This window comes from Euleptes europaea, chromosome 6 (genome assembly GCF_029931775.1).
Source record: "Euleptes europaea isolate rEulEur1 chromosome 6, rEulEur1.hap1, whole genome shotgun sequence".
In the NCBI taxonomy this organism is placed as follows: domain Eukaryota; kingdom Metazoa; phylum Chordata; class Lepidosauria; order Squamata; family Sphaerodactylidae; genus Euleptes; species Euleptes europaea.
This window is the reverse complement of record NC_079317.1, coordinates 16,538,069-16,565,986: the sequence shown is the minus strand read 5'-3', so window position 1 is coordinate 16,565,986 and position 27,918 is coordinate 16,538,069. Positions and strand designations below refer to the sequence as shown.

Below are 27,918 nucleotides of genomic sequence, written 5' to 3'. Positions count from 1 at the left end.
GGCAAACCTTTACTTTCTTAGCTCTGTGTGTGTTGGGAATTGTTGGTTTGGGTGTGTGTGTGTTTCACCCTATTTGATTATTTTAAATAAAACAGATTTAATACAGATTGATACAGTGTTAAATAAAAGCTGGTCACAACTCCCAGATCAGAACTCACTGGTTTGGTTGAACGCAAAAGTTAGGTTTATTAACAAAACGCAAGCATTACAATCAAGGAAATGAAAAGGTTCTGGCTTCTTAATGCTTGCTCTAGCCAATAGATTAGACAGGTAGGTTTTATTGTACATGGCCACAGAAGATCTACGACAGAAGGTGGTGGTGTGTAACCTGTAGTCCACTTCCACTAGCATAAAAGCCATTACCTTCCATGCTCAGTCAATATATGCATACCACTTTCCCCTTTAGAACTAGAAACATGTAATTCCAGTACACACTAACAGAATGGGTATTTATAATGTTATAACTTGAAATTTCTGTAGCCAAGCCCTTGGTCAAAATGCTTTTAAAGTAGTAGGGCTAGAACCCACAAACACACAACAGCCTGGCCACATTAGTTCTTGGGAACAATACACCACAAAGGGTCAATAGAGGCTTAACTTGCTGAAAGGACAGATTAAAAAGGAGGGTGGATGTTTAAGAGAAAGAACGACTTATGAACGTTTAATAATGGGAGACTCAAGACACCTGTGAGGGAAAATCGACGAACTGTTATTACAGTACAAAACAGAAACAGAACAAGTGAAGGACTGGGTGGTAAAACAGATGCAAAAGAGATATGACTCAGTGGGAGAATTTATGGTCAAAAGAGATTAAGTTTACTGGCAGCCCTTTCCTCAGGGAAGGGGCTGCGGTGGTGGCTGGAGAACAACATAAGAATTTGATGTCTATGGCCTGTTAAGGAGGGTCGTTTCTCCGCGGTCACCCCCCACCAACTGCTTCAAGGCTTCCTTTTGATTATGCATGCCTTTTCTGCCCGTCAGAGGTCACCTTGCTTTCCCTACGCATTTTGCCCATGTTTTCCAGGTGCCGTTTTAGCCAGAATCTGGAAAATGCAGGCAAACGCGGGGGGAGAGCGAGGCGACCTCTGACGGGCGGAAAAGGCACGCATAATCAAGAGGAAGCCCCAGAGCAGCCAGCGGGGTTGACCGCAGGGAAACGCCCCTGAATAAAAGGCCTATGTTTGTAGGTTTTGTTCGTTTGAAAAAAAATAGAGGTTTAACTTGGGGGTGAGTCAAAATCATTAGACAGGTCTTTGTTGAGTAGATTCGTTGCTGGCACATCTGAGGACAAAACTAGATGTGTGTGTGTAAAGTGCCGTCAAGTCGCAGCCGACTTATGGCGACCCCTTTTGGGGTTTTCATGGCAAGAGACTAACAGAGGTGGTTTGCCAGTGCCTGCCTCTGCACAGCAACCCTGGCCTTCCTTGGTGGTCTCCCATCCAAATACTAACCAGGGCTGACCCTGCTTAGCTTCTGAGATCTGAGGAGATCAGGCTAGCCTGGACCATCCAGGTCAGGGCCAAACTAGATAGTGTGAGGTAAATGGGGGGGGGCAATCCTCTTTTCTTTTCTTCTTCTTCTTTCTTTTCTTTTTTCGCTTTGCAGCACTAATGTATGGGTTTGGAGCGTTTGCAAGAGAGAATCAGTAAGTGGAAACAGCGTTTAATCCTCTGAGTGATTTTCCTGCACCTTTCCCCTCCTTTTTAGCTCCCTTGCACAACTGATTCTGAGACCGGCAATAGACGTTGCTGAAGGAAACCTGAGAGACAGGTTGTGGGAGAAAAGAGAAGGAGAAAGCAAAACATTCTTCCTTTAACCCTCTAACTTCTCCCCTGCAAAATGCCTCCTGGTTTGCCATTAACTAGTGATTGGGAAATAAATAGTTCTGCCTTTAGGAAAAGGTTTGCTGTGATTAAATGTGCCGGGGAACGGCTGTGTTCCCTGATGTACCCCTTGCTGCTTGCTTCCTAAGACAAATCTGGCAAGAGGACCGTCAAGAATGGAGGGAGCTGCCTCTTGCTTTGCTCATCGCTATCGCTGGCGACGGTTTAACCCACTTAACCAACAAAGCTTCAAAGAACAGGTGCAGGTTTCAGAAGCAAGCTCAACAAAGCCCTGCTTTCCAAATGCTACACCTCCTGCATTGATTCTCAGTTCAAGCAAACAGACCCTGCGCATTCTTTAGGATATAGAAGTGGCCACAGCCTGGCCCTGAGAATCAGGGCGAAATGATACGTTATAAATATCGTCGAAGGCGTTCACGGTCAGAGTTCATTGGTTCTTGTAGGTTATCCGGGCTGTGTGACCGTGGTCTTGGTATTTTCGCCAGCAGCTGTAGCAGGCATTTTCAGAGGAGTGACACTGAAGGACAGGGTCTCTCTCATAACGTAATGATACGTTATGTTTTTCAGATTTCCTCAGACTCAACCTGCTTTTCCTGCAGTCAAATTAGGGTTGCCAGGTCCCTCTTCTCCTCCGGCAGGAGGCTTTTGCGTTTAAGTGCGTGTGGTAAAGCAGCCCTTTACCACTCAAACAAAGAGGTATAAGGCCCCTCACGAAGCGGAACGTCCGGTTCTAAACCGGAAGTGATGCGCACGGTATGCACGCGTGCGTGCACATTTGCCTGCCGACCCTCAGGTGGTCAATGGGAAGTGGGGGGTCAATTGCCGGGGGTTTGCCCACCACCAGCGGGCACCTGGCAACCCTAAGTCAGAGGGTAGCTGTGGGGAAAAGCATTTTAAAAGTCCAGTTCTGCTTGGAACTGAGGTGTGTGTCGGGGGGGGGGAGTCCCTGCCTTCCCTTTTATGCCATTTTCTAAATTGTAGAGGAATATTTGCATAACTTTGGAGCTCCGCATGGAGTATTCCCGACAAGAGTAGTTATGCAAATAATTTCCTGCCGGGGCCATTTCACTCAGGTAAACGGCATGGAGGGGGATGCGGGAGCCCTTGCTCCCCCACGCTGCAATCCAAGCAAAATTGGGCTCCTGAGGGACACTAAAAATGCCTTTCCCTACAGCTTCTGTGTGACTGTAGGGAAAGCAAGTTGAGTCTGAGGAATCCCAACCCACTTGCCAACAAATGTAATGTGTAGTTTGTCCCACAAGTAGGGTTGTCAACCTCCAGGAACTTAGAATTCAAAGTGCAAACACCAGCAAAAATAAACCTACAATAAGGTAATACACTACAAATTTGCTCTTAAATATATATAATGAGAATATTGCTGACAAGCACAACCTAGGTTGAGCAAACAGGAAATATGCAAAAGGTCCAAGGTAGACTCAATATAACAGCATACAAGCGTTTACACAAATATAAATAGAGGCAAAAAATGCTCAATGCCATGCATGTAGGTTGCAAAATTCAGGCAATGGAAACCAGACGTAGCGCAATGGAAATCCGGTATAATTCCATTTCATATGAAACTTTTTCAAACTCTTAGTCCTTGAATTTTTAGTGGCATTCCATATTGAATGGTGTGTTATTTGGCCTTGCATTTTTCCACAGAACTGAGCTTGAAAAAGTTTCATATGAAATGGAATTATACCGGATTTCCATTGCACTACGTCTGGTTTCCGTTGCCTGAATTTTGCAACCTACATGCATGGACTTGAATTGATGATATGCATTGAGCATTTTTTGCCTATATTTATATTCGTGTAAACGCTTGTATGCTGTTATATTGAGTCTACCTTGGACCTTTTGGATATTTCCTGTTTGCTAAACCTAGGTTGTGCTTGTCAGCAATATTCTCATTATATATTTTTAAGAGCAAATTTGTAGTGTATTACCTTATTGTAGGTCTATTTTTGCTGGTGTTTGCACTTTGAATTCTAAACTCCTGAGTAACACTTGCAGCCAATTTTTGACTACAACCTCCAGGAACTAGCTGGAGATCTCCAGCTATTATAACTAATCTCTAGCCAACAGAGATCACCTGGAGAAAATGGCCACGTTGGCAATTGGATTCTATGGCATTGAAGTCCCTCCCCTCCCCAACCCCCACCCTCCTCAGGATCCGCCCCAAAAATCTCCAGGTATTTCCCAGCCCAGAGCTGTCAGCCCTACCCATAAGGGAGCCAGCATGATGTAGTGGTTAAGAGCAGTGGACTCTAATTTGGAGAACCATGATCGATCCCCCACTCCTCCACATGAAGCCTGCTGGGTGACCTTGGGCCAGTCACAGTTCTCTCAGAACTCTCTCAGCCCACATGGAGGCAGGCAATGGAAAACCACCTCTGAACGTACCTTGCCTTGAAAACCCCACTAGGGTAACCATAAAGTCAGCTGTGACTTTACAGCACGCACACATACACAGTTTGACCCATAACGTTACTTCATCAGTGTGTTTCAGAATGACTATTATACACTGTTGTAATTGTGAAATAAGGGGAAGCTTAGCCAGAACTTGTTTATCTAAGGTTTGGGTGGTTGACCTCAGGAGAATTTCTATACTTGTTTCCTCAAACTTGTTCCTTTTTCTCCCCCTAGAGTGTAGATCAAAACTTCCAATTTTACCATTTAGACAAGATTAACGCCACAAATCCCATTCTCCATTATACTCCCATGTTTGTGATCAAATTGTTTCTTTATTGTTCTTGATTGTTTTATTCATGGCTTCTTTGTTTAAAATCTTGGGTTTTTCTAGACTGTTAGGGAAATACCTAGCATGACAAAGCATTGCAAATCTTTATTTATTTATTTATTTTAAAAAGTTCTCTTTATTGTGTGTGTGTAAAGCACCGTCAAGTCAACATGATTTTGTCTAAAATAAGATCAATCTGAGTCTCTCTTGATGACTTGGTTCCATTTACAGAGGAGCATATTTTTAAAATAATCAAACATCATCTTTTAGATATGGAGTTTCAATGGTTGCATCCTACTCAACCTTCTGTTTGCTCCTCAGCAATGTTGTGCCTTTTGAATAAAACAGACAGTATTCCCCATTATTTTTATAATTTGGATATCCCTACTCTCCGTAGAGCTGTTTCTCTTGCCAGGGTCAATGCCTTCCCATCTAGGATACTGTATGGAAGGTTCCATCAAATCCCAATCCAAGAACGGACTTGCCCCTGTAATTCAAATTCCTTGGATACAATCGAACATATTTTATGTGATTGCTCTCTATACGAAACACCTCGTAGAAAATGGTTAAAAAACTGGTTACATCCCAAGTTTTACCTGTCTAATAAAGCTAAATGTCAATTTCTAATGAATGATTCATGTCCAGAGGTTACTGTAGATGTTGCCAATTTTTTAGTAGAAGTGATAAATGTCCAAAACTTACAACCTCTGATATCTGATGTTACGGGCTATGATTTTATTTTATCGGTTTTAAGATTTATGACCATTGTTTGTATCAATTGTAACAATTTCTATGCCATTAAAGATTTATTATGATTATGATTATGAAGTGCCGTCAAGTCGCAGCCGACTTATGGTGACCCGCTTTTGGGGTTTTCATGGCAAGAGACTAACAGAGGTGAACACATGAAACTGCCTTATACTGAATCAGACCCTTGGTCCATCGAAGTCAGTATTGTCTACTCAGACCGGCAGCGGCTCTCCAGGGTCTCAGGCAGAGGTCTTTCACATCACCTTCTTGCCTAGTCCCTTTAACTGGAGATGCCGGGGATTGAACCTGGAGCCTTCTGCATGCCAAGCAGATGCTCTACCATTGAGCCACAGCCCCTCCCCCCTCCTCTGCACAGCAACCCTGGTATTCCTTGGTGGTCTCCCATCCAAATACTAACCAGGGCTGACCCTGCTTAGCTTCTGAGATCTGAAAAGATCAGACTAGCCTGGGCCATCCAGGTCAGTGCCCTCTTGTATTAGTCTTCTTATAAAATCAGGAAAGGCTAACTGTAGCCATGAAATGTGAGTCAGCAGGCATGGAATATTTGTTCTAGGAAGAATGTGTGTGCACACACAAATTAAAATTAAAACTATCCCCACATAAAAAATTATGAACAAAGTGGGAAGCAAGTTGAAATTCCAGAACTCAGCCAATTGAAGATTATTGCAGATGGTTCTGACTGACAAAATGTATGTAATACATAGTTGATTTATGGAATTCAGCACTACATAATGCAGTGATGGCTGTTAGGTTAGAGAATTTTTAGAAATATTATTCTCAAGGGGATGGACCTACCAGCAGATATTAGCCATGGTACCTAAAGATCAAATTAGGTGCAGCTTGAAGTTGCATGGTTGTTTCTTACAACATCAACCATACTATTAGTTGCAGCCTCCCCACTGTAACATCTGGCTCAGTGGTAGAGCATCTGCTTGGTAAGCAGAAGGTTCTAGGTTCAGTCCCCAGCATCTCCAATTGAAAGGATCAGGGAGTAGGTGATGTGAATGATCTCCATTTGGAGAGTCGCTGCCATTCTGAGTACACTTCGGGAAAGATGACCATGGCACCCCAATGTTTTTTGTGATTTGGCCCTGAGAAATGCTGCCACTTGCCCTTTTGTCAAGACCAGGGACTAGGCAAGTAGGTGATGTGAAAGACCTCTGCCAGAGATCCTGGAGAGCCGCTGCCGGTTTGAGTAGACAATATTGACTTTGATGGACCAAGGGTCTGAGTCAGTAGAAGGCAGCTTCATGTGTTCATGTGACCAGACAGACAGCTACTTCCTCCATGGCTGGTTTTAGGCTGTAATCCAAAGCCAGAAAGGTAGGAAAAAAGAAACTCCAAGCAGTACGTGGATTTTGTGCAGTGACCATGTAGATAGTGTTGCCAGCCACTCAATGGAAGCAGGGGATCTCCTCCTCCCAGCTCCAGTTTCCTGCAGCTCTTCAGAGAGGCAGCAGGAACAAAATGCTAAAAAGTGGCCATTGGGCCGATGGCGTGACATCAGTCTTCTTTTGGAATTGTCGGAAACTTTATGGCTTTACCACAGAGTTTCTGATTATTCCTAGAGTGGCACAATGTCACCCGCAGCTTCCCCCATGTCATCCCCTCCCAGTCTCCCACCAGTTGCCTGGCCATGACTGGCAACCCTATTTAGGTCTTGTGGGTGTTGTCATGGGTCAGCCTGCTGGGGCTTCCAGACGACAAAGACCTTGAAGCTGAAGGCTATGAAAGAGAGGAGCAACAGCAGGCTGAGCAGCCACAGGCAGAGGAGCCTCAGGCAGACAGGTCCTCCCCATGTCTACAGCCACCCAGCACAGGGGACTCACCTGTGTCAGAGGTCCAGCCACAGACAGTGCCACCAGACAGCCCCCCAAAGCCGCTGGAGCAGAGGCACAGAAGACTCAGGGCACAGCTACATGAATGAAGAAGGAGAGCTAGACTGCAGGCCCAGCAAGGAGGACTCCCTGCTGACAGTGATAAGACTAATGAGCTTCACCAGGCAGGAAATGCTGAGATGAGGTAACAAGGAACAGCTGGTCCCCCCCCCCCCAGGCCTACTTAAGTTACCAAGTTGTGCAAGCAACTCATCATCACCAACCTTCCTGTGGATTGGCCTTGTCTCCCTGCTATACTTCGGATTCCTGATATCCTGACTTCTTAGACTGACTCACGCCTTTTGTCTGTGTTAATATCTTGGACTCTACCTGAATTGTGTATGACCTTGGACTGGTTCCCAGACTATGCTTTGAATCTCTAGCCGTCACTCTCTGCCTGCAGCATCACAGGTGTCACATAAACACCACTCACTTGACAAACCTGGAATCTGGTCGCTTCCTCTCTGTTGCTTGTAATGAACAACTGGTCACAATGTCAGGAGTGGATTTGGCCCTTTAAATTACTGGGAAAGATCCTGGTGGACCGTTACCCTAGAGGGATGCCGGTGGCCAGGAAGAAGCTGGCCTGGGCCCCAGCTGTGCTGGCAAATGCTTCTCTCCTTAGATACAGCTAGTGGCACCAAAGAGTTTGGGATCACTCATCGCCTCCTCCTGTACCACTGTGGCGCCTGAGTATCAACTGAGCAGCCCCTGTGGCACCGTGTACTTGGGTCAGTCCTAGCCAGCCTGTCACTAGGGTTGCCAGCTTCCAGGTGGTGGCTGGAGATCTCCCGCTATTGCAGCTGATCTCCAGGTGACAGAAACCAGTTCCCCTGGAGAAAATTGCCACTTTGGCTATTGGACTCTAGGGCATTGAAGTCCCTCCTCTCTCCAAGCCCTCCACCCCCCAAATTTCCAGGTATTTCCCAACCCAGAGCTGGCAACCCTACTAGGGCCAAAGGGCCCTGTAACTTGGTTTACTCCTTGGCTGTTTTAATTTCCCTATCTGTCCCAGCACAGTGTGTTACATTACATCATCATGATGTTTATTGTCCTGCCCCCTGACTCACACCATTGGCTGTTGATGACAGAGAAGGAGAAGAAGAGTTGGTTTTTAAATGCCGACTTTCTCTACCACTTAAGTGAGAATCAAACCGGCTTACAGTCTCCTTCCTTTCCCCTCCCCACAACAGACACCCTGTGAGGTAGGTGGGGCTGAGAGAGCTCTAAGACAGCTGTGACTTGCCCAGGGTCACCCAGCTGGCTTCGTATGTAAGAGTGGGGAAACCAATTTGGTTTACCAGATTAGCGTCTGCCACTCACGTGGAGGAGTGGGAGAATCAAACCCGGTTCTCCAGATCAGACTCCATTGCTCCAAACCACTGCTCTTAACCACTACACCATGCTGGCTCTTTATGTAAATAGATTATATAAAGACAATCATGCTAGGAAAAGTTGAAGGCAGCAGGAAGAGAGGAAGACCCAACAAGAGATGGATTGACTCTATAAAGGAAGCCACAGTCCTCAGTTTGCTAGTCCTGAGCAAGGCTGGTTTTTATATGCCGACCTTAAGGAAGAATCAAACCGGCTCACAATCACCTTCACCTCCCCACAACAGACACCCTGTGAGGTAGGTGGGGCTGAGAGAGCTCTAAGAGAGCTGTGACTAGGCTAAGGTCACCCAGCTGGCTTCATGCGCAGGAGTGAGGAAACCAACCCGCTTCACCAGGCCAGTGAACGCACTAGCAACTTACCTCGCAATTTACACGCGTCCAGTACACAAGTATCCCAAACGACTGTAAATTTCTGTTCCCACCGTGCCGCCTTTCTCCGCTGCATTTGATAAGCCCGAGACCGGCACGCTCCCACGCATGCCCAGTGGGCGCTCCAAGCAAGGACGGCGATTGGTCCAGCATTAGTAAGGGAGGCGGGGGGAGTGCGGGGGTTAGCTGGCAGCAGGAAGTGGATTGAACACACATTGCATGTTCCCACTTTAAGGCACCGGGTGTGGAAGACGTTTTATTTTATTAATTCGCCGTATAAGCGGATGCGCTTAACGCGGAGAAATTGTGCTCTGGAGACGTCCTTGGAATCCTTTGGGTGAGATGAAGTGGGAACATGCAAGGAAAGCCCGCGGAAATTGGAGCTGCAAACGTGCAGTGCGGACATGGCCCAGATTAGCCTCCGCCGCTCATGTGGAGGAGTGGGGAAACAAACCCGGTTCTCTGGATTAGAGTCCACTGCTCCAAATCACCGCTCTTAACCACTACACCACGCAGGCCATGGCACAGTAAATCTAATATAGTGCCAAACTACCCCTTACACAGGAAAAAGGGGAAGAGAGAAGGACTGAAAGCCCCTATGTGTCCCTCAAACCAGCTAGTTCTTCCCCTCAATTTAGTCAAAAATGAAAAGGGGGAGTTGAACTCAGTGATTTCTCTCCTCTTCCTATGTGTTACCTTTCGATTACAAAATTATAAGTCCCTCCCATATCTTAAAATAGCGTCTTCCAAATTGACGTTCGGGGGTTATATGTAGATTTGTTCATCATAAATTAACTGGTTGATCAATTGCAAGCCAGATGGTTAATGAAGCAGAAAAGGCTCTAATTAGTCTGCTTTTAATGCATCGCCTCTTCCCTCACCGAAAGGTTGGAGACATATTGGTGTCTTTTACTCGGGGCTAATTGTTACTGACGTGCCATAATCAGTCTGGCAGGCGTCCCAGAGAATACAATTTAACTTAAAGTTTTTAATTGCATTCTCACTTCCATTTCTAGCAACGGCTCATCAAGGCTGCTAACTAGGCAGAGGTGGCAGGATCAGTTTGGGTATTTTGAGGACGCTGCACCTTTAGAAGGCCTTGCTAAAACTGTGGTGCATCAGGCCAGAAAAATACAATAGCCAGTGAAAAAGTAAATTGCAGACACCTGGCCCATAAGAAAACCTAAATTTGTTCATTATATTGTGAGTTTTTGTTATAGATCAGGAAGTAGTAGAATATTTTTTTAAAAAAAACCCCTGAAGCAGCAGCTTGGTTCTGTAGTTAGAGTATCAACCTGGGATCTGGGAAACCTAGGTTCAGATCTCCACTCTGCCATGGAAGATCACTGGGTAATTCTGTGAATTTAGGCAGATCATGAGAGGGAGGGCAGGAAGAGCCCTTTCTTGCATGCCCAGGGTAGTGCCGATTGCCACTTTGGGGTCAGGGAGGAATCTTCCTCCAGGTCAGATTGGTCAGGGATCCTGGAGGTTTTTTGCCTTCCTCTAGGGCATAGAGCAGAAGTCACTGGGGAAGTTCTGGGGGGAGGTAGTTGTGAATGTCCTGCGTTGTGCTGGAGGTTGGACTAGATGACCCTTGAAGTCCCTTCCAGCTCTGTTTCTAACTTGTGCAAGTCACTCTCAGCCTAACCTATCTCCCCAGGGTGGTGGTTGTAGGAATAAAGTGGAGGAGGGCAGGACGATGTTAAGCTGCTTTGGGTCTCATTGGGGAGAGAAGTGGGGTATAAATAAATAAAATGTGGGATATAAATAGATAAAATTATTCAACTTGCTTCCTAGACCAAGTGATATCCTTGGTATTAAATAACAACACTTTATGACAGACAAAAGCTCGGGAAATGGGAACGTTGTTTAATGTAGGGTTGTATGCTACTGCTCTGTTCCACTCTTACGGGCTTCCCTCCAACACAAGATGCCTTTGCCCAATTTGGACAAAGGTCAATTGTGCATGGGAGTTTTACCTGAGGTTCGTTGCTCGCTGGACCCACACTTTCTGGTTGGGAGTCTATACACAGCAGTCTCCAAGCTCAAATCCGGAAGTATTTGAATCCCTGCCCCTTGAAATGCTGCTTTGTAATTGGCTGTAGTGAGATAAAAGTCCCCCCCCCAAAAAAAACCAATTGCAGCATAAAAAAGCATTTTAAGAACAAAAAACAGAGCAATCTGAAAACAAGGGGGGGGGGGAAATCCAAGCCTCAGTTTTAAAAGGCCTTTCTTCTGCTCAGAAAGAGCTCTGAGGAAGCAGGAAGTATTTGAATCCCTGCCTATAGACATGCTGCTTTGTAATTGGCTGTGAGCGAAACTAAGCTTTCGTGTCCCGCACTTTGCTTCATGCACGGAGATTTCACCCAGGCTGAGCTCAGGGGAGAGGGAAGAATTAGGTTAACCGAGGAACCAAAAGGTCCAGGATTTGTGAGGGCTGGCGGCGAAGTCATCTCTAATGGAGGGGAAACTCATGCATCATTCCAAGGGACATCCCAGACAGATGGGGGGGGGGGAACATGAGTGAAAGTACCCATGCATGAACGACCAGAGTCTCTTTGCTCTGGAGGAATGTACCACCATGAGCCAGACAGAGCAGTAGGATAAAACCCAGAAAATTCCATTGGGATGTTTGTTCTCCAAATTTATTCATTACCATTTCAACTGAATCAGTGTTCTTCATTACAGGACAGGCTTAAAGAGCAATTTTAGCATCAGCTGCCAAGAACTGGAAAAGACCCTGAATGATGTGATGCTGCGTTACCAGAAGTACTTTTTAAATAAACTGAGGCTGAAAACCCAGGTAAGAGGAGCATCTGCAGGTTTGGAACCGAATTCAGTGACTGAGATTCCACGGTAGCAATTCATGCTGATGTTCTTGGTCATGGTGCCATCACTGGGAGAGAGAGAAGGTGGGAGAGCCTTTCTCTGTTGACCCACGTCTGGTGGAGAGGGCCTTGTTTCCACTGTGCCGTTTCTGCGGTTTTGCCCCTGCACAGATGCCCTTAACAAGCACAGAATGATTGGGGGCATCCAGTAGGTTTCCACACTAGATCCGCAGCTCGTGTGAGTTTGTATAGTGAGAAGTGACTTGGAACACTGGATCAGCTTCATCCTTTAGCCAGTTACCTGAGGCTTCCAACCAAACAGGTTAAACATTGGAGTACAGTGAAAATTAGAATTAGAACAAGTGAGGGGCTGCAAAACGTTCGGGGGGGGATGCCATCTCCCCCTCAAGCGAGGAATCCCATCTCCCTCTCATGGGGGGGAGTAGGATTGCCAGGACCCTCTTCACAACCGGTGGGAGGTTTTGGGGACAGAGCCTGAGGAGGGCGAGGTTTGGGGAGGGACTTCAGTGCCATAGAGTCCAGTTGTCAAAGCCGCCATTTTCTCCAGGTGAACTGATCTCTATTGGCTGGAGATCAGTTGTAATAGCAGGAGATCTCCAGCTAGTACCTGGAGGTTGGCAACCCTAGCAGGGAGGAATCTCATCTCCCCTTCGCAGCAATGGAATCCCCCAGCCGGGCCCAAAATAGGGTTGCCAACCTCCAGGTAGTAGCTGGAGATCTCCTGGCAATCGGACTCCATGGCATTAAAGTCCCTCCCCAAAGTCCGCCCTCCTCAGGCTCCACCCCAAAAATCTCCTGCCGGTGGTGAAGAGAGACCTGGCAACGCTATGCAGACAGCTGGGCCCAGCCATCCCCAGAGGGACCCGAGGTGTCCCCAGCAGTGGTAGCAAAGCCTGGAAGACACTCCCAGCGTCTGCTGCTGCTGCAGTGTGGATGGGTCCAGTTCTCTGCAGAGGTAACGGCCATCCTTGAAGTGGCCCAAGGCATCTGCCACCGCTAGGCTTGGCGGCTGACCCCTGCTCTCTTTTTAGAAATCCAAGGGATTTAAACTTCCCATTTTTTTAATTTCAGATTTTTCTGCTGACCTAGGAGGTCCCTTAAGTTTGCAGAAAAACCTGTTGGAGGTGAGTGTGTCCCCTATCTGCGAAATTCAGTATCCACAGGCAGGGGCCCCACTTCAGAATTAGATATATAGATAAAAGCCATACTTACAGACTTAACAATTGATTCTCATATGTATTATGGCAAAAAATCCTATCCGTCACTATCTGGCTAGCATAAAAGTCAAAGAAAAGGGATAAATGGGTTTAAACAAGTAAATGGTCTTGAAATATTTTTATTAGTCTGAATCTCAATTAATAGTTATATGATTAAAATATCCCAATGTTATACTCTCAATTAGCAAGAAACAATTAACTTACAGGATAAACCCAAAGAGGTATCCAACAGATTTAAAAGATTATCAAAGGTCTTTTATGCAAGGGTTGTTTCCGTGGCGATCACCCCTCCCCGACTACTTCGTTGCCAAAAAGAAAAAGCAGCCAGAACCTGGAAAACATGGGCAAAATGTGCGGAAACGCATGGGGAGTGTGAGGCGACCTCTGACGGTCAGGAAAGCCATGCATAATCAAAAGGAAGCCCCGAAGCATTTGGCGAGGGTGACTACAAGGGAAACAGCCCTGCATAAATGGCCTGTGACCATAGCCATCACTACATCATGTGGCAGCAAATTCCATATTTTAATCACACATTGCGAAAAGAAGTATTTCCTTTCGACCATTCTGAATCTACTGCCCATCAGCTTCATTGGGTGCCCCTGAGCTCTGGTATGTTGGGAGAAAAAGCTCTCTCTGTCCCCTCTCTGCGGTGGAGAAGAAACCATGAGGGCTTCTTTGAGCTCCTTAGAGAAAGGGTGGGATAAAATGTGATTGACAGACACTTCAAAAGAAATGTCACAGTCACTGGTCACGTATGCATAACTCCAAGGAACAATCAAGACAGACCGGAGGGGGGGGGGCAAACATGAGTGAAAGTACCCATGCATAAATGACCAAAGTTTTATTGGCCAATTTGAGTGCTCAGAATTTACATTGTCAAGCTGACTCCTGATTACCACACTAAACACAATTAATTTTGACTGCGAGACGACTTCATACCTGCATCAACAGATTTAAACTCCAGAAAGTAAATGGTTTTTAGGTCAGCCGGGTCATGCAAAGACCTCCTCCACTCATACCTGTGTTTTTAATCACGAGTTTACAACTAGTCCCTTGTGGGCGAATGTGAACTCTCACTTTCAACCACAGTTCAACCAACTTGTTTGCGGAAACTGCTGGGAGAGTTTGGGTGGAGGAATAATGCAGAAACCCACAAAGTCTTCTGGTAAAATGATGACTTAACAAACATTGCCTTAGCATTCATTTCTAAGCATGTGAGACCTCATTGTTGACTCCGATTTCCAGCAAAGCCAAGATGAGAATAGAGAAACTTTGCAGTTATAAAGATCATAAAAGGGTGGGAATGTCTGCTGTAGACAACATTACATCTTCCATAAGAGCAAGCTGCTGAATGGGGTAGCATGCGTAATACTCAGTGGTAGCTAGGGTTGCCAACCTCCCAGAAGCTAAGCAGGGTCAGTCTTGGTTAGTACTTGCATGGGAGACCACCAAGCAAGTCCAGGGTTGCTACGCAGAGGCAGGCAATGGCACACCCACCTCTGTTCGTCTCTTGCCTTGAAAACCCTAGGAGGTCGCCATAAGTCGGCTGTGACTTGACAGCACTTTCCACCACATGTGCTTAGTCCTGCCCTTTCATGTCCGTAGTCTAATCTTGGCTCTGATTCTTGGTCTCGCTAGATTTTGATGCAATATTGTGAGGTGGAAGGCAAGAGGAAACGAGAAGAACTGGTAGAATTACTACTTAATGCACAATCCCAGTGATTTATATATGCACCAGAAGAATTTTGGACCTTTGTTTTACATTGTTTTCTGGACTTCCCCCTCCCCAACCTCTCCCATGGAGAAGATACATGTACAGCACATGAATCTGCCTGATGCGGAGTTAAACCCTTGATCTATCAAGGCCAGTCTTGTCTGCTCAGACTGGCAACAGCTCTCTCAGGCAGAGGTCTTTCACATTGTCTGTTCCTGGAGATGCCAGGGGATAGAACCAGGGACCTCATGCATGCCAAGCAGACACTCTACCACTGAGCCACAACCCCTCTCCTACATTGTTTTAGTGGTCTCCCACACATACATTTTCACATATGTGAAGGCGGAAAAACAGGAGACTTTAACAAAATCTCCAAGAAATGCTTCGTTACCAGAAGGGGCAATCTGGAAACTGTACAAGTTTCAGATCAGGAGATAAATGGCTAGAGTTACAGGTTCTTTCTCCTACAGGGTGGTTTCTTCGGATAAGGATGTTTACATCCCAGCCTGTTATCAACATGTCGAGCTTAACTGAGGCCTGCAAAAGAGGGAAATGGTGCGGCTAACGTATGCTGTGACACACCCCAACCACACACCGCCTTTTTTTTACTGGAAGTATACCCAGTGGTGTACCGCTTTTGAAGCTGAGACAGTGCCTTGCGTGCCAGGATCTGCTAATCTACCGTGGGAGGGTGGCTCGTCATCTAGACTGTACTACTTCCGTGAGGAAACATTTGCATAGTACAGCCTTAGACCAACATTCCTTCCAATTCACCACTTGCCTGCTGTGTGTATCGTTTGGGTTAGTCATAGAATCATAGAGTTGGAAGGGACCACCAGGGTCACCTAGTCCACCCCCCTGCACAATGTGGGAAATTCACAAGTACCTCCCTCCCACCCCCAGTGACCCCTACTCCATGCCCAGAAGATGGCCAAGATGCCATCCCTCTCATGATCTGCCTGAGGTCATAGAATCAGCATTGCTGACAGATGGCCATCTAGCCTCTGCTTTAAAACCTCCAGGGAAGAGCCCACCACCTCCTGAGGAAGCCTGTTCCACTGATGAACCGCTCTAACTGTCAGAAATTTTTTCCTAATATCTAGATGGAAACTCTTTTGATTTAATTTAAACCTGTAGGTTCTGGTCCGACCTTCTGGGGCAACTAAAAAACAACTCGGCACCATCCTCCATATGTCAGCCCTTCAAGTACTTAGAATCATAGAGTTGGAAGGGACCACCAAGGTCATCTAGTCCAACCCCCTGCCCAATGCAGGAACCTCACAACTACCTCCCACACACACACCCAGTGACCCCCACTCCATGCCCAGAAGATGGCCAAGATGCCCTCCGTCCCATGAACCGCCCAAGTTCATAGAATCAGCATTGCTGACAGATGGCCATCTAGCCTCTGCTTAAAAACTTCCAGGGAAAGAGAGCTTACCACCTCCCGAGGAAGCCTGTTCCACTGAGGAACAGGTCTACCTGTAAGAAAGTTCTTCCTAATGACTAGATGGAAATTCTCCTGATTTAATTTTAACCCATTGGTTCTGGTCCGACCTTCTGGGGAACAGAAAACAACTCAGCACCCTCCTCTATATGACAGCCCTTCAAGTACTTGAAGATGGTTATCATTATTCCCTCTCAGTCTTCTCCTCTTCAGGCTAAACATACCCAGCTCCTTCAACCTTTCCTCACAGGACTTGGTCTCCAGACCCCTCACCATCTTTATTGCCCTCCTCTGGACACGTTCCACCGCTGTGGCATGCTTTTCCACGCTATTCTGAACCGTGGGCCTAATGAAGCATGGTCCTTATTAACTGGCATCTCAGCATCGCCCCCAAGCGCACTTCTGCTAACGTGCAGAACCTGATGCTCTTGAACAGAGTCCCGAGAATGCTTGGCATCTCCAAGGGATTGGCCACCATTCATTGACCCGCTCTCCTATTCCACTTGGTTTCCCCCTGATTTACATTTTAATTGGTTTCTTCCTCCTTAATACCTCTGCCAGATGCTGCCGGGGGCTTATATTTATCTAGGGAGATACAGTTTAGGGATTAGAGGAAGCCAGAATACCGGAAGACCACCTGCCAGTGCATAATCCCTTAATTAAGTGAAGCATGTGCTGGAAATCTGTGCATGCCATCCTGGACAATTAGCAGAGGTCTCTGCAATGCTCCCCGTTGAAGCCTTTCTCCTCTAGCACCCTCGGTCTGTATCCATGGTTGTGCATTCCTTGTATGCCTTAAATTTGCAATGCTGTCTTGACACCCCTACCCCGCAAATAACACAAACCTCATGACTTACTGGACTATGAAAATAGGAAGATGCCAGACCTGTGCTTTGTGCAACTGGGACTTCCCATGGCTATTGCCCCTTCAAATTCCCCCCCCTTCTCAGCATTTTATCACTTCCTGTTCCCCTGCTTGGTTCTCTTGGTATTCATTGTAAATGATCAGCTGGTGTTCCTTCTCAGAACACTTTCATATTGTCTTTGAGGTTTGCCAAAACCACTTCTCTTTTCCTCACCATGCCTTGGGCCAGTCACAGTTCTCTCAGAACTGTCTCAGCCCAGGCGGAGGCAGGCAATGCCACCCCACCTCTACACGGTCTCTTGCCTTGAAAACGGTGTATTTGTTTCTGTGATTATTTTTTTTCAGCCAATGTTTAAGAAAATCCTAAGCAAACAGTGGATTTTACGTAGCGAAACTCTCGACTCGTTCATCATGAAAGCGTTGTCAGTCACTGAAGAATTTTCTAAACCCCTCAATCATCTGAAGGAGCCCGTTCATAAGGTAATAATAATTATAATAACAGATAGGCAGGAACAGTAATATATTAGCCTGATTAGCCCTGACTAGTTTGATCTTGTCAGAACTTGAAAGCTAAGCAGGGTTGGCCATGGTTAGTATTTGGATGGGAGACCACCTGTGAAGACTGGGGTTGCTAGGCAGAGGAAGGCAATGGCAAACCACTTCTGCTTGTCTCATGTCTTGAAAGCCCCATGACTGGGGTTGTCATGAGTCAGCTGCAACTTGGTGGCATGCAATAATTTTTATTTGACAGTAATACTGTTGATCTGTCTCTGTCACTACTCTCTACTGTACCTGCCAGCAGCTCTCCAGGGCCATTCACCTCACCTACTGCCTGATCATAAGAACATAAGAAAAGCCATGGTGGATCAGACTAAGGCCCATCATAGAATCATAGAGTTGGAATGGACCACCAGGGTCATCTAGTCCAACCCCCAGCACAATGCAGGAATTTCACAACTACCTCCCCCGACACACCCAGTGACCCCTACTCATGCCTAGAAGATGGCCAAGATGCCCTTCCTCTCACGAACTGCCTAAGGTCATAGAATCAGCATTACTGACAGATGGCCATCTAGCCTCTGCTTAAAAAGCTCCAGGGAAGGAGCACTTACCACCTCCCGAGAAAGCCTGTTCCACTGAGGAACCACTCTAACTATTAGAAAATTCTTCCTAATGTCTAGATGGAAACTCTTTTGATTTAATTTCAACCCGTGGGTTCTGGTCCGACTTTCTGGGGCAACAGAAAACAACTCGGCACCATCCTCTATATGACAGCCCTTCAAGTACTTGATGGTTATCATATCCCCTCTCAGTTTTCTCCTCTTCACACTAAACATACCCAGCTCCTTCAACCTTTCCTCATAGGATTTGGTCTCCAGACCCCTCACCATCTTTGTTGGCCTCCTCTGGACACATTCCAGCTTGTCTTCATCTTTCTGAAATTGCGGTGCCCAAAACTGAACACAATACTCTAGGTGAGTCCAGCAGTCTATTCACACAGTGGCCAACCAGGTGCCTCTAGGAAGCCCACAAACAAGACAACTGCAGCATTATCCTGCCTGTGTTCCACAGAACCTAATACAATAGGCATGCTCTTCTGATCCTGGAGAGAATAGGTATGCATCATGACTAGTAGTCATTTTGACTAGTAGCCATGGATGCCAGCAATGCTGATTCTATAACCTTAAGCAGAGGATGAGAGGGAATGCATCTTGGTCATCTTCTGGGCATGTAGTGGGGGGTCACTGGGGGTGTGGGGGGAGGGTAGTTGTGAATTTCCTGCATTGTGCAGGGGGTTGGACTAGATGACCCTGGTGGTCCCTTCCAACTCTATGATTCTATGATTCTATCCCTATCTTCTATGAATATGTCCACTTCCCTCTTAAAGCCTTCCAAGTTGGCAGCCATCACCACATCTTGGGGCAGGAACTATGCATTATGTGAAGAAATACTTTAATCTGTTTTGAATCGCTCACCCTTTTAACTGAAAATGCCAGAGACTGAACATGGGACATTCTGCATGTAAAGCTGGTGCTCTACCATTGGTAGTGGAAAGTGCAGTCAAGTTTCAGGTAATTTATGGCAATCCCATCGAATTTTCAAGGCAAGAGATGAGCAGAGGTGGTTTGCCATTGCCTGTCTCAGAGTAGCAACCCTGTGGACTTGCTTGGTGGTTTCCCATCCAAGTACTAACCAGGGCCCACCCTGCTTAGCTTCCAAGATCTGACAAGATCAGGCCCACCTGGGCCATCCAGGTCAGGGTACTCTAACACTAAGTTACCCCAAATGCAAACATTTCCAAGCATTTTTCCAGCACCTCCAAAATCCCCAGGAGCTCTTTCTACCTTCTGTAGCTCAAATGGCAATTAACACCCAGTTCTGCCCTTGTGTCTTTTTAGCAGGATTTTCTCCAAGAAATCCACAGGTATGTGGTTAAAGAATACATCACACAAACTCTGAAGTCAAAGAGCAAAATGAGAAGAAGGAGATGGGAAGAGGTCAGCAAGCTGATGAAACAAGATGCCGCAATAATAGATAACAGTATGAAACATCTGGTGGGTAAATGTTGTTCGCATCATGGGTGTAGACGTAGATGGATGTGAAACTGCCCAAACCTGTTTCAATATAAGAAATGCAGCAGAGGAAACAATTCCAGGATTTCTGCTCATTGAGCTTGTCCATCTCTCACTTAATGAGCCCCGTGGTGCAGAGTGGTAAACTATAGTGCTGCAGTCAAAGGCTCTGCTCACAACCTGAGTTCGATCTCAACTTGACAAAAATCCTGCCCCTCCCCCAAGGAACTCAGAGAGGCCTACTTCGTTCTCCTTTTTATCCTCTGAGAGGTAAGTAGGGTTGCCAACCTCCAGGTAATGCAACGCTGGTTAAGGAATTATTCAGTACACAGCCACTTCTATATTTCATGCATATAATTCTATTTAAGAGGAAAAACCTTAATATATATGAACAAGGTACAAGGTAAACCACCATACATACATTCTTATAATATATGCCAAACAATATGATGAAAAGCTGTTATATAAATTACAGGATAATGTCAACACACGGAAAATATACTCCAATGATAGTTTATATTCTTATAATTCCGTCTTATCTAGTTGAACAAACATCCCATAATCAATTCCAACATATTGTAAAAAAGAACTTGTCAAAATGTCCCAAATCATAAATACGTTAAGGCTGCGTGGATCCTACGCGCCATGAAGAAGATGCACTTGCTTCCGAGTCAGCTGGTTAGTCTTAGCCAATCAGACTATGGTTCTTTGAAATCTTTGCTTTACAGCTCCGTGAAGGAAATTTCCTTACAATAATGGCTCGGGTAAATGCCCTGATGAAAATTAATGATCTGGGCTAACGCCCCAATTGACAAGATTCCAGTTTTATCTTGTTTCGTAGGCTTCCTCAGAATGTATATCCCATATTATCTAAAATAACGACAATATATAATAACATACTGCCACATCAAATATCAATACAACATCTTATACAAGTGCAATTGTATCTTACACTCACCCGACCGCAATCTTGCAGTTCCTGGAATGAGACTGTTAGGTCCATTAATTTACTAACTCAGAGTACGATACTATGTAGGAGAGTATCAGGTGTTTCCAATACCTTTCTGCCTTAAAAAACTATGAGTCATGGCAAGGATTCCCTAAAAACCTATATATGATAACCTACACTATTTACAAACTATATGTAGCAATCATTATATGTGACTAAACAGAGGGTTCATGAAAAACTTTGGAAAGTAAATTCTATATATAACTAGACAAATCTAAGGAGGAATTCAATCCATATGGATGGATCGACTGAAATAAATGAATGAACCTAGCCTCCTGCTGGCATAGTATCCTTTCTACATCAATATTATAATCCCTATGAAGTTGCCATATTGCAAAAAATTGCATATCAGTATCCCTATGGCCTTTTTCCAGAAAATGTGGGACCATGGGCTCTTCCAGGACCCGATTGTGGATTCTTGAGCTATGCTCCCTGATGCTCTGACTCATGAATGTTGGTGCTGGAATAAATGTTGGTAGTATTTAATTGACTTCAGTTGCTCCAACGGATGAATAAGATGATCCCACTAAACTCACTCTGGTTAGTGTGATTATCTGCATGCCGGCCACTCCACTAACTATGGTTAGGGTCTGTCAAAGCAGGATCTGAAACCGCGGTTCGAAGTTGTTCCGTTAACCAGTTAATCTTAACCATGGTTCCATTTATTTTTATTTTATTCAATGTGTACCCTGCCCTTTCCCAACCCAAGTTGGGCACAGGGCGGATGTGTGAATGTAGACGTAGGGGATTGATTCAAGCAAAGGTAACGGAAGGCATTTGTTGATGCAAGGCAAGCTCTGAGTGATCATTTGCGCACCGAGTTCTGGTTGCACAAACTATAATTAAAATAAGCCATGGTTTCACATGACAGTAACAGCTTTGTTATCTGGCACTCATGGGTCGTCAGTTAATCAAATGTGCCAGATGCTCAAGCTAATTGCTCTGTTCTGCCCCCTACCTTGAGGAATCCACACTGCCCCAAACTCCACTCCCTTGGGAATACCATGGCAACAGCCACCACACCTGACAGGACTTTCCCCCCTTCCCCTAGAGCCACCCTATGCAGTAAGCAAACTAGCAGGCCAGCTGCCCGAGACCCTCCAGCAGCAGCAGAAGAGTTGGTGTTTATACCCCGCTTTTCTCTACCTTAAGGAGTCTGAAAGTGGCTTGCAGTCGCCTCCCCCACCCCAACAGGTGCCTTGTGGGGCAGGTGGGGTTGAGATAGTTTGGAGAGAACTGTGACTAGCCCAAGGTCACCCAGCAGGCTTCATGTGGAGGAGTGGGGAATCCCACTGGGATTCTGGCTAAGCTTCCCCTTATTTCATAATTGCAACAGTGTATAATAGTCATTCTGAAACCTGGTGATGAAGTAACATTATGGCCCAAACTCTGTGTGTGTGTGCGCGCGTTGTCAAGTCACAGCCAACGGTATGGGTACTACGGTGGGGTTTTCAAGGCAAGGTATGTTCAGAGATGGTTTGCCATTACCTGCCTCCCCGTGGGCTGAGAGAGTTCTGAGAGAACTGTGGCTAGCACAAGGTCACCCAGTAGGCTTCATGTGGAGGAGTGGGGAATCAAACCCAGTTCTCCAGATTAGACTCCGCCATTCTTAACTACTACACCACGCTGGCTCCCCAAGCCTAACAGCTCAAACTAGGCTGAGGAAGAAGGAGGCACCAGAGGGTGATGTCAGCCGGCAGCACTGGCTGTCAGAAGATCAGCAACAGCCAGAAGCGTCCAGCCAGCTGGAGAGACAGGCGCCTGGGGGTGAAGATGCTCAAGGTGCAGGGGTATGGTGAATGCGGGGGAGGAGCTTCTCCTCTGGTCCATGCCGGTCAACTGAGAGCCAGCGTGGTATAGTGGTTAAGAGTGGTGGTTTGGAGCGGTGGACTCTGATCTGGAGAACCCTACTCCTCCACATGAGCGGCGGAGGCTAATCTGGTGGATTTGTTTCCCCACTCCTACACATGAAGCCAGCTGGGTGACCTTGGGCTACTCACAGTTCTCTCAGCCCCACCTACCTGAGAAGGTGTCTGCTGTAGGGAAGGGAAGGTGATTGTAAGCCGGGTTGATTCTTCCTTAAATGCTAGAGAAAGTTGGCATACAAAAACCAACTCTTCTTCTTCATTCCAAATATTCACAGCCTGGAAAACCAAGCTTTTGCTCTATATCTGGATCCAGACAAAGGTTGTTTGAGAAAAATTGAAAAGGTTTTGGGAGTTGCACTATATGACCTTGGTATTGGCTATATACAGTTACAATGTGTTTTTTAAATTTTACACAGCTGGATTTCTGAGGTTAGCTAAAATCAAGATTAATTCTTTTAAAACCTTAAATCTGCATTCCCACATGTCTCTAGGGTTCCAGCTCTGATTGGCTCTTGCCTGCCATTCCACATATCGCGGACATTATTGGTGAGAAGAAAAAACAACAAGTCCGTGAGTGCCTTAAAAACTTGTCTCGGGACTATCCAGATATTAGGTATGCTTTACTCGCCTGTAACAAATTGCAGCCATTGGGATAGTGATCTTCCATCCTTGTTTATGTACAGTGTCTGTTTTCTGGGGTGTTTGTTTGTAACAGATTACCCCTGCTGGCCTGCACCTTGTGTAACGTGCCGTCAACTCACAGCTGACTCATGGCAACCCAATAGGGTTTTCAAGGCAAGAGACTAACAGACGTGGTGTGCCTTTGCCTTCCTCTGCATAGTGACCCATGTATTCCTTGTGTTCTCCCATCCAAGTCCTAACCAGGGCTGACCCTGCTGGGCTTCTGAGATCTGATGAGATCAGACTTGCCTGGGCAATCCAGATGTGGGCAGCCTGAACCTTGCTTGCTCATAAAATGGGGCACCAAGCAGCTCCCTTAGTGACCACAACTGTCCCTTCCCAATAGGGATGCCAAAATAGGGTTGTTCCACCCAAAAAAACTCCTGCCGGTAGCGAAGAGGGACCTGGCAACCCTATTTCCCAGCTATTTCGGTGCCCGGTCCTCTTAAAGTTGCCAGGTCCCTCTTTGCCATGGGCGAAAGACTTTTGGGACAAAGCTTGAGGGGGGAAGGGTTTGGGGAGGGGAGGGTCTTCAATGCCATAGAGTCCAATTGCCAAAGCAGCCATTTTCTCCAGGTAAACTGATATCTATCAGCTGGGCATCAGTTGTAATAGCAGATCTCGAGCTACTACCTGGAGGTTGGCAACCCTAAGTCCTCTGCTTTCCATTTCAGACAGGTTATACATATCCAGCCAAGCTCCATCCATGCTAATCTTCAAGCATGCCAGTGTGTGCCATTCACCATTCTTAACCACTGACCTGGCAAGATATCCCTGACCTGGCAAGATATTCCCTTTGATGCATGAAGCTAAGGCACAAGAGATCCTTCCTGGCTGGATGCGAAAGACATTTACTTGGCTGCAGTGAGCTCAGACTCCCCCATCAGCCTCTTTGCTGATGCCCTCATCCCTTCCAGAAGGCAGCAAGCTCTATTCTCTTCCAGTGTGGTGTAGTGGTTAAGAGCGGCGGACTCTAATCTGGAGATCCGGATTTGATTCCCCACTCCTCCACATGAGGAGCGGATGCTAATCTGGTGAACCAGCTTGGTTTCCCCAGTCTTACACATGAAGCCAGCTGGGTGACCGTGGGCTAGTCATGGTTCTCTCCGAACTCTCTCAACACCACCCACCTCACAAGGTGTCTGCTGTGGGGAGAGGAAGGGAAGGGGATCATAAGGCACTTTGAGATTCCTTAAAGGTAGAGAAAAGCGGGGTATAAAAACCAACTCTTCTTCTGAAGGGTGCTGAATCCCAGCGGCTTGTTTTAATCCTAGGCCTTTGCCCTATAGTTTTTTGTTTTTCTTTTTTCTACTGTGGCTGGGTCTTTTATACAGTAATTATTATTATTATTATTTCTGCTTTTGATTTTTTCTGGTGACTGTTTCATTATTGGGTCTTTTGTGTTTTTTGCTGAATTTATTTGGCTTTGCCAATGGGCTGCCGTTTGTTGTTTTGATGGGTTTAAGATCTACTTTTTTAAAAAAAGTCTTGCATCCTGTAGAAGGGCAGGATGTAAAGCTAATAAATCCCTTGTCAGCAAGATTGGCTCCCAAAAGATCTTACGCATCAAATCTATTACATCTTTGCTAGTTTTGTTTTGCACAATGAAAGATGCTTCAGAAAATACTCCAATGTCTTTTGTGACTTGGGGGAACACTGAGACTGCCAGTTGGTAGAGATGGAGAGTCTCATATATATATTTTAATTTTATTATTTTCATTTATATCCCACCTTTATTCCTGACTGGGGACCCACAGTAGCTTTTCCCATCATCCCCCCTCCTCCACTTAATCCTCACGACAACCGTGTGAGGATAGGTTAGGCCTAAGAAATTGTGATGGGCCCAGGGTCGTCTGGTGAGCTTCCATGGTTGAGTGGGTGATTTGAATCTGGTCACTGCAGGTCCTAGTGCGACACGCTAGTCACTCCCCCATGCCACACCACCCCATATGTCAGTCATCCACTCTCACCCTCACCTTCCAGCTGATTGTGGCCTCAGCCATTGCCCAGTGTTAATGTCTTTCTTTCGGGAAGAGAAGCCCAGTGAAGATAACATGGGCAGCACAGGTGATCTTTGAGGGATGAGACCATCATTGGTAAGGCCTGGCAGAACACCAATAATAAACGAAATGCTCCAGTAAAAATACTGTTATAAAACATAAAGGACTTGGATCCTGTAACTGTCTTCTATTCAGTTGGCTTCAATGATTTGCTTCAGCCAAGTCTTCCTTGACAGAGAAAGACTTCCTTCCACAAGGAAAGGCTTTCTCTGCTGGATGATAGTCTTTCTCCATTGGGGGGGGGGAACCATTCCTCATTCAAGGTAATCTTTCACTGCTGAAGGAAGACTTGGTGGAAGAGAGGCATAGGAAGCAGCAGAAGGGAGGGACTGGATCCAGTCCTATGGGTTCCTACCTTCTCCAAGAGGCCGAGGGCTGCATTTTGTATCAGCTTCCCAATAGTTCCCTTGTAGAACATATGGTCATCCCCCAAGGTTAAAGGAGCATGATTGACTGCAGTTGTTAAATCTCTATAATCTAAGAAGGCCTGAAGATACAGGGAAGACAGTCAGAGTTGGCTGGACTCTGCCTAAACAGGACCAAAAAATTACAGCTGTTGCAGTCACACTGTTGTTTATATACGACTGCCTACATTACAGACTATCGGCGTACAGTCTTCCCTGCACTCCAAGTTTCCAGTACTGCTTATTTTTGGCCCATACCAGTTTGGGGAGGGATGTTCACCAAGGTATGTCGGCAGTAGGTTTTTTGTTATCCTTGTGATGGGTGGGTTGTTTTCTGTCTGCTTTGCGTATGTATTTTTCCCGTCACGTTCGTGAAGAATTGACTGTCATTTCATCTTGCAGAAGGGAGCACGTTCTGGCTCTTCTTGCCCTCCGAGGGTGGTGGCCAAACACGAGACAATCGGTGGCCCATCAGATTGACGGACTGTCAGATGGGTTACAAACTGCATCCGACAGGACGCTCTTTGCTGAAATTGAACTTCCCAACACCACACAATGCTTCTGAAAATCAGCAAAAGATGAAATGTCGTGCTTGGATGTTTGATGTTTCCATGGGTTCATGAATATTATAAGAAGCTTCCTTTGTCAGCACATTTATCACCTAGCCAAGTACCATTTTCTTTCTGATCATTTATAACCCCCTTAACCCCGTTGCCTGAGGGCCAAGCAAGACTTTATGAACACATGAAACTGCCTTATACTGAATCAGAGCATTGGTCCATCAAAGTCAGTGTTGTCTACTCAGACCTGCAGCGGCTCTCCAGGGTCTCAGGCAGGGGTCTTTCACATCATCCACTTGCCTAGTCCCTTTAGCTGGAGATGCCAGGGATTGAAACTGGGAACTTCTGCATGCCAAGCAGATGCTCTACCACTGAGCCACAGCCCCTATTCTCCTGTACTAGCCAATTCACAGCTGAAGTGGATGGGACTATTTATATATATAAATATCATCAATATATATGAATTTATGTCTGCAATGTTTATGACTTGTTTATAACTTCTGAAATTTGAACATCTTAAATTCTACCTCTGCCACTCCTCAACTCCAAAATCATCTGTGAAGTAACCACAAGCCCTGCAAAGCTAAAAGGCTAAATGCGGTTATGAGGAAATTATGGTTCAGAATCCACAAACTCAAAACAATTGAGATAACTGTAATTTGGGAAACTGTTTTCTTTTCCTTCCTTTTAGTACAGAGGAGCATGCCTATTATCTTGGGTGCTGTGGAACACAGGCAGGATGGTGCTGCTGCAGTCGTCTTGTTTGTGGCTTCCTAGAGGCACCTGGTTGGCCACTGTGTGAGCAGACTGCTGGACTTGATGGGCCTTGGTCTGATCCAGCAGGGCTTTTCTTATGTTCTTATGTAAAACTCTTATCTGGATGGCAGAGAAGTCAGTTAGAATACTTGTGCCAGATGAATGGAGCTGTAGTCTGCAAAATAAAAAAAATTGCCCAAATCCATCCATTATGATACCACAAGACTCTGTAGTTTTTGCTGTAACAGACTGCTCTAGCACATGCCACTGAAGTTTTGAATGAACGTCAGTGGTATTTGCAAGAGAATTTCAGCAGGTGCCAGATTCCAGAGAGGTTTAAGCTGTGTAACAGTGCAATCCTATGCAGAGTTATTGCCTTTGAAGCCCAGTGAAACGAATGAGCTTGGATAGGAGTAATTTTGCACAGGATTGCAGTACTGTAGTAAAGTGACCACCTTGTGGCACCTTAAAGACGAATAGTGCATTCCTAAAGAGAGTTACTCCAGTCTAAGCCCATTGAAATGAATGGACTTAGACTGGAGTAACTCTCCTTAGGAATGCACTGTAATTCATTTTATTATGGCACATTATGACATGGGGTGCATGATGTCATCTGCGTCAACTTGGAATCGGCAGAGAGTAATTCTAAGAATCTCCAGAAACTCTATGGTTTTACCATAGAATTTCTGGTGATTCCTAGAGCTACTATCCATCACTTTTGGGTTTTCACTGGAAGTGATGTGATGGCATACATGACACAGCTGGTTATTTTTAAAAATTGGGGGGGGATTCCCCACCTCAACTGGGGGACTGGCAAGCCTACTGAAGGCCTTTGAGCCTAACTACATGTTATGTTTCCTCATCTCCCCAAGTCTTTCCCAGGTTCAAGCAATGAAACATGTGAGTTCCATGCTGGGAAC

At 45.8% G+C, this 27,918-nt stretch overlaps 1 protein-coding gene across 1 annotated transcript in view; it reads left to right on the top strand.

Moving 5' to 3' along the window:
* The window catches only part of EXOC3L4 (exocyst complex component 3 like 4), a 123,887-nt gene extending 97,640 nt beyond the window's left edge, over positions 1-26,247 (top strand). Inside the window, exons 11-15 of the mRNA XM_056851258.1 lie at positions 11,684-11,798; positions 17,433-17,567; positions 19,490-19,642; positions 23,029-23,150; positions 26,085-26,247. Coding sequence (XP_056707236.1) covers positions 11,684-11,798; positions 17,433-17,567; positions 19,490-19,642; positions 23,029-23,150; positions 26,085-26,247 — 688 coding nt within the window. The remainder of the gene's footprint in view (positions 1-11,683; positions 11,799-17,432; positions 17,568-19,489; positions 19,643-23,028; positions 23,151-26,084) is intronic.
* Positions 26,248-27,918: the final 1,671 nt, after the last annotated feature.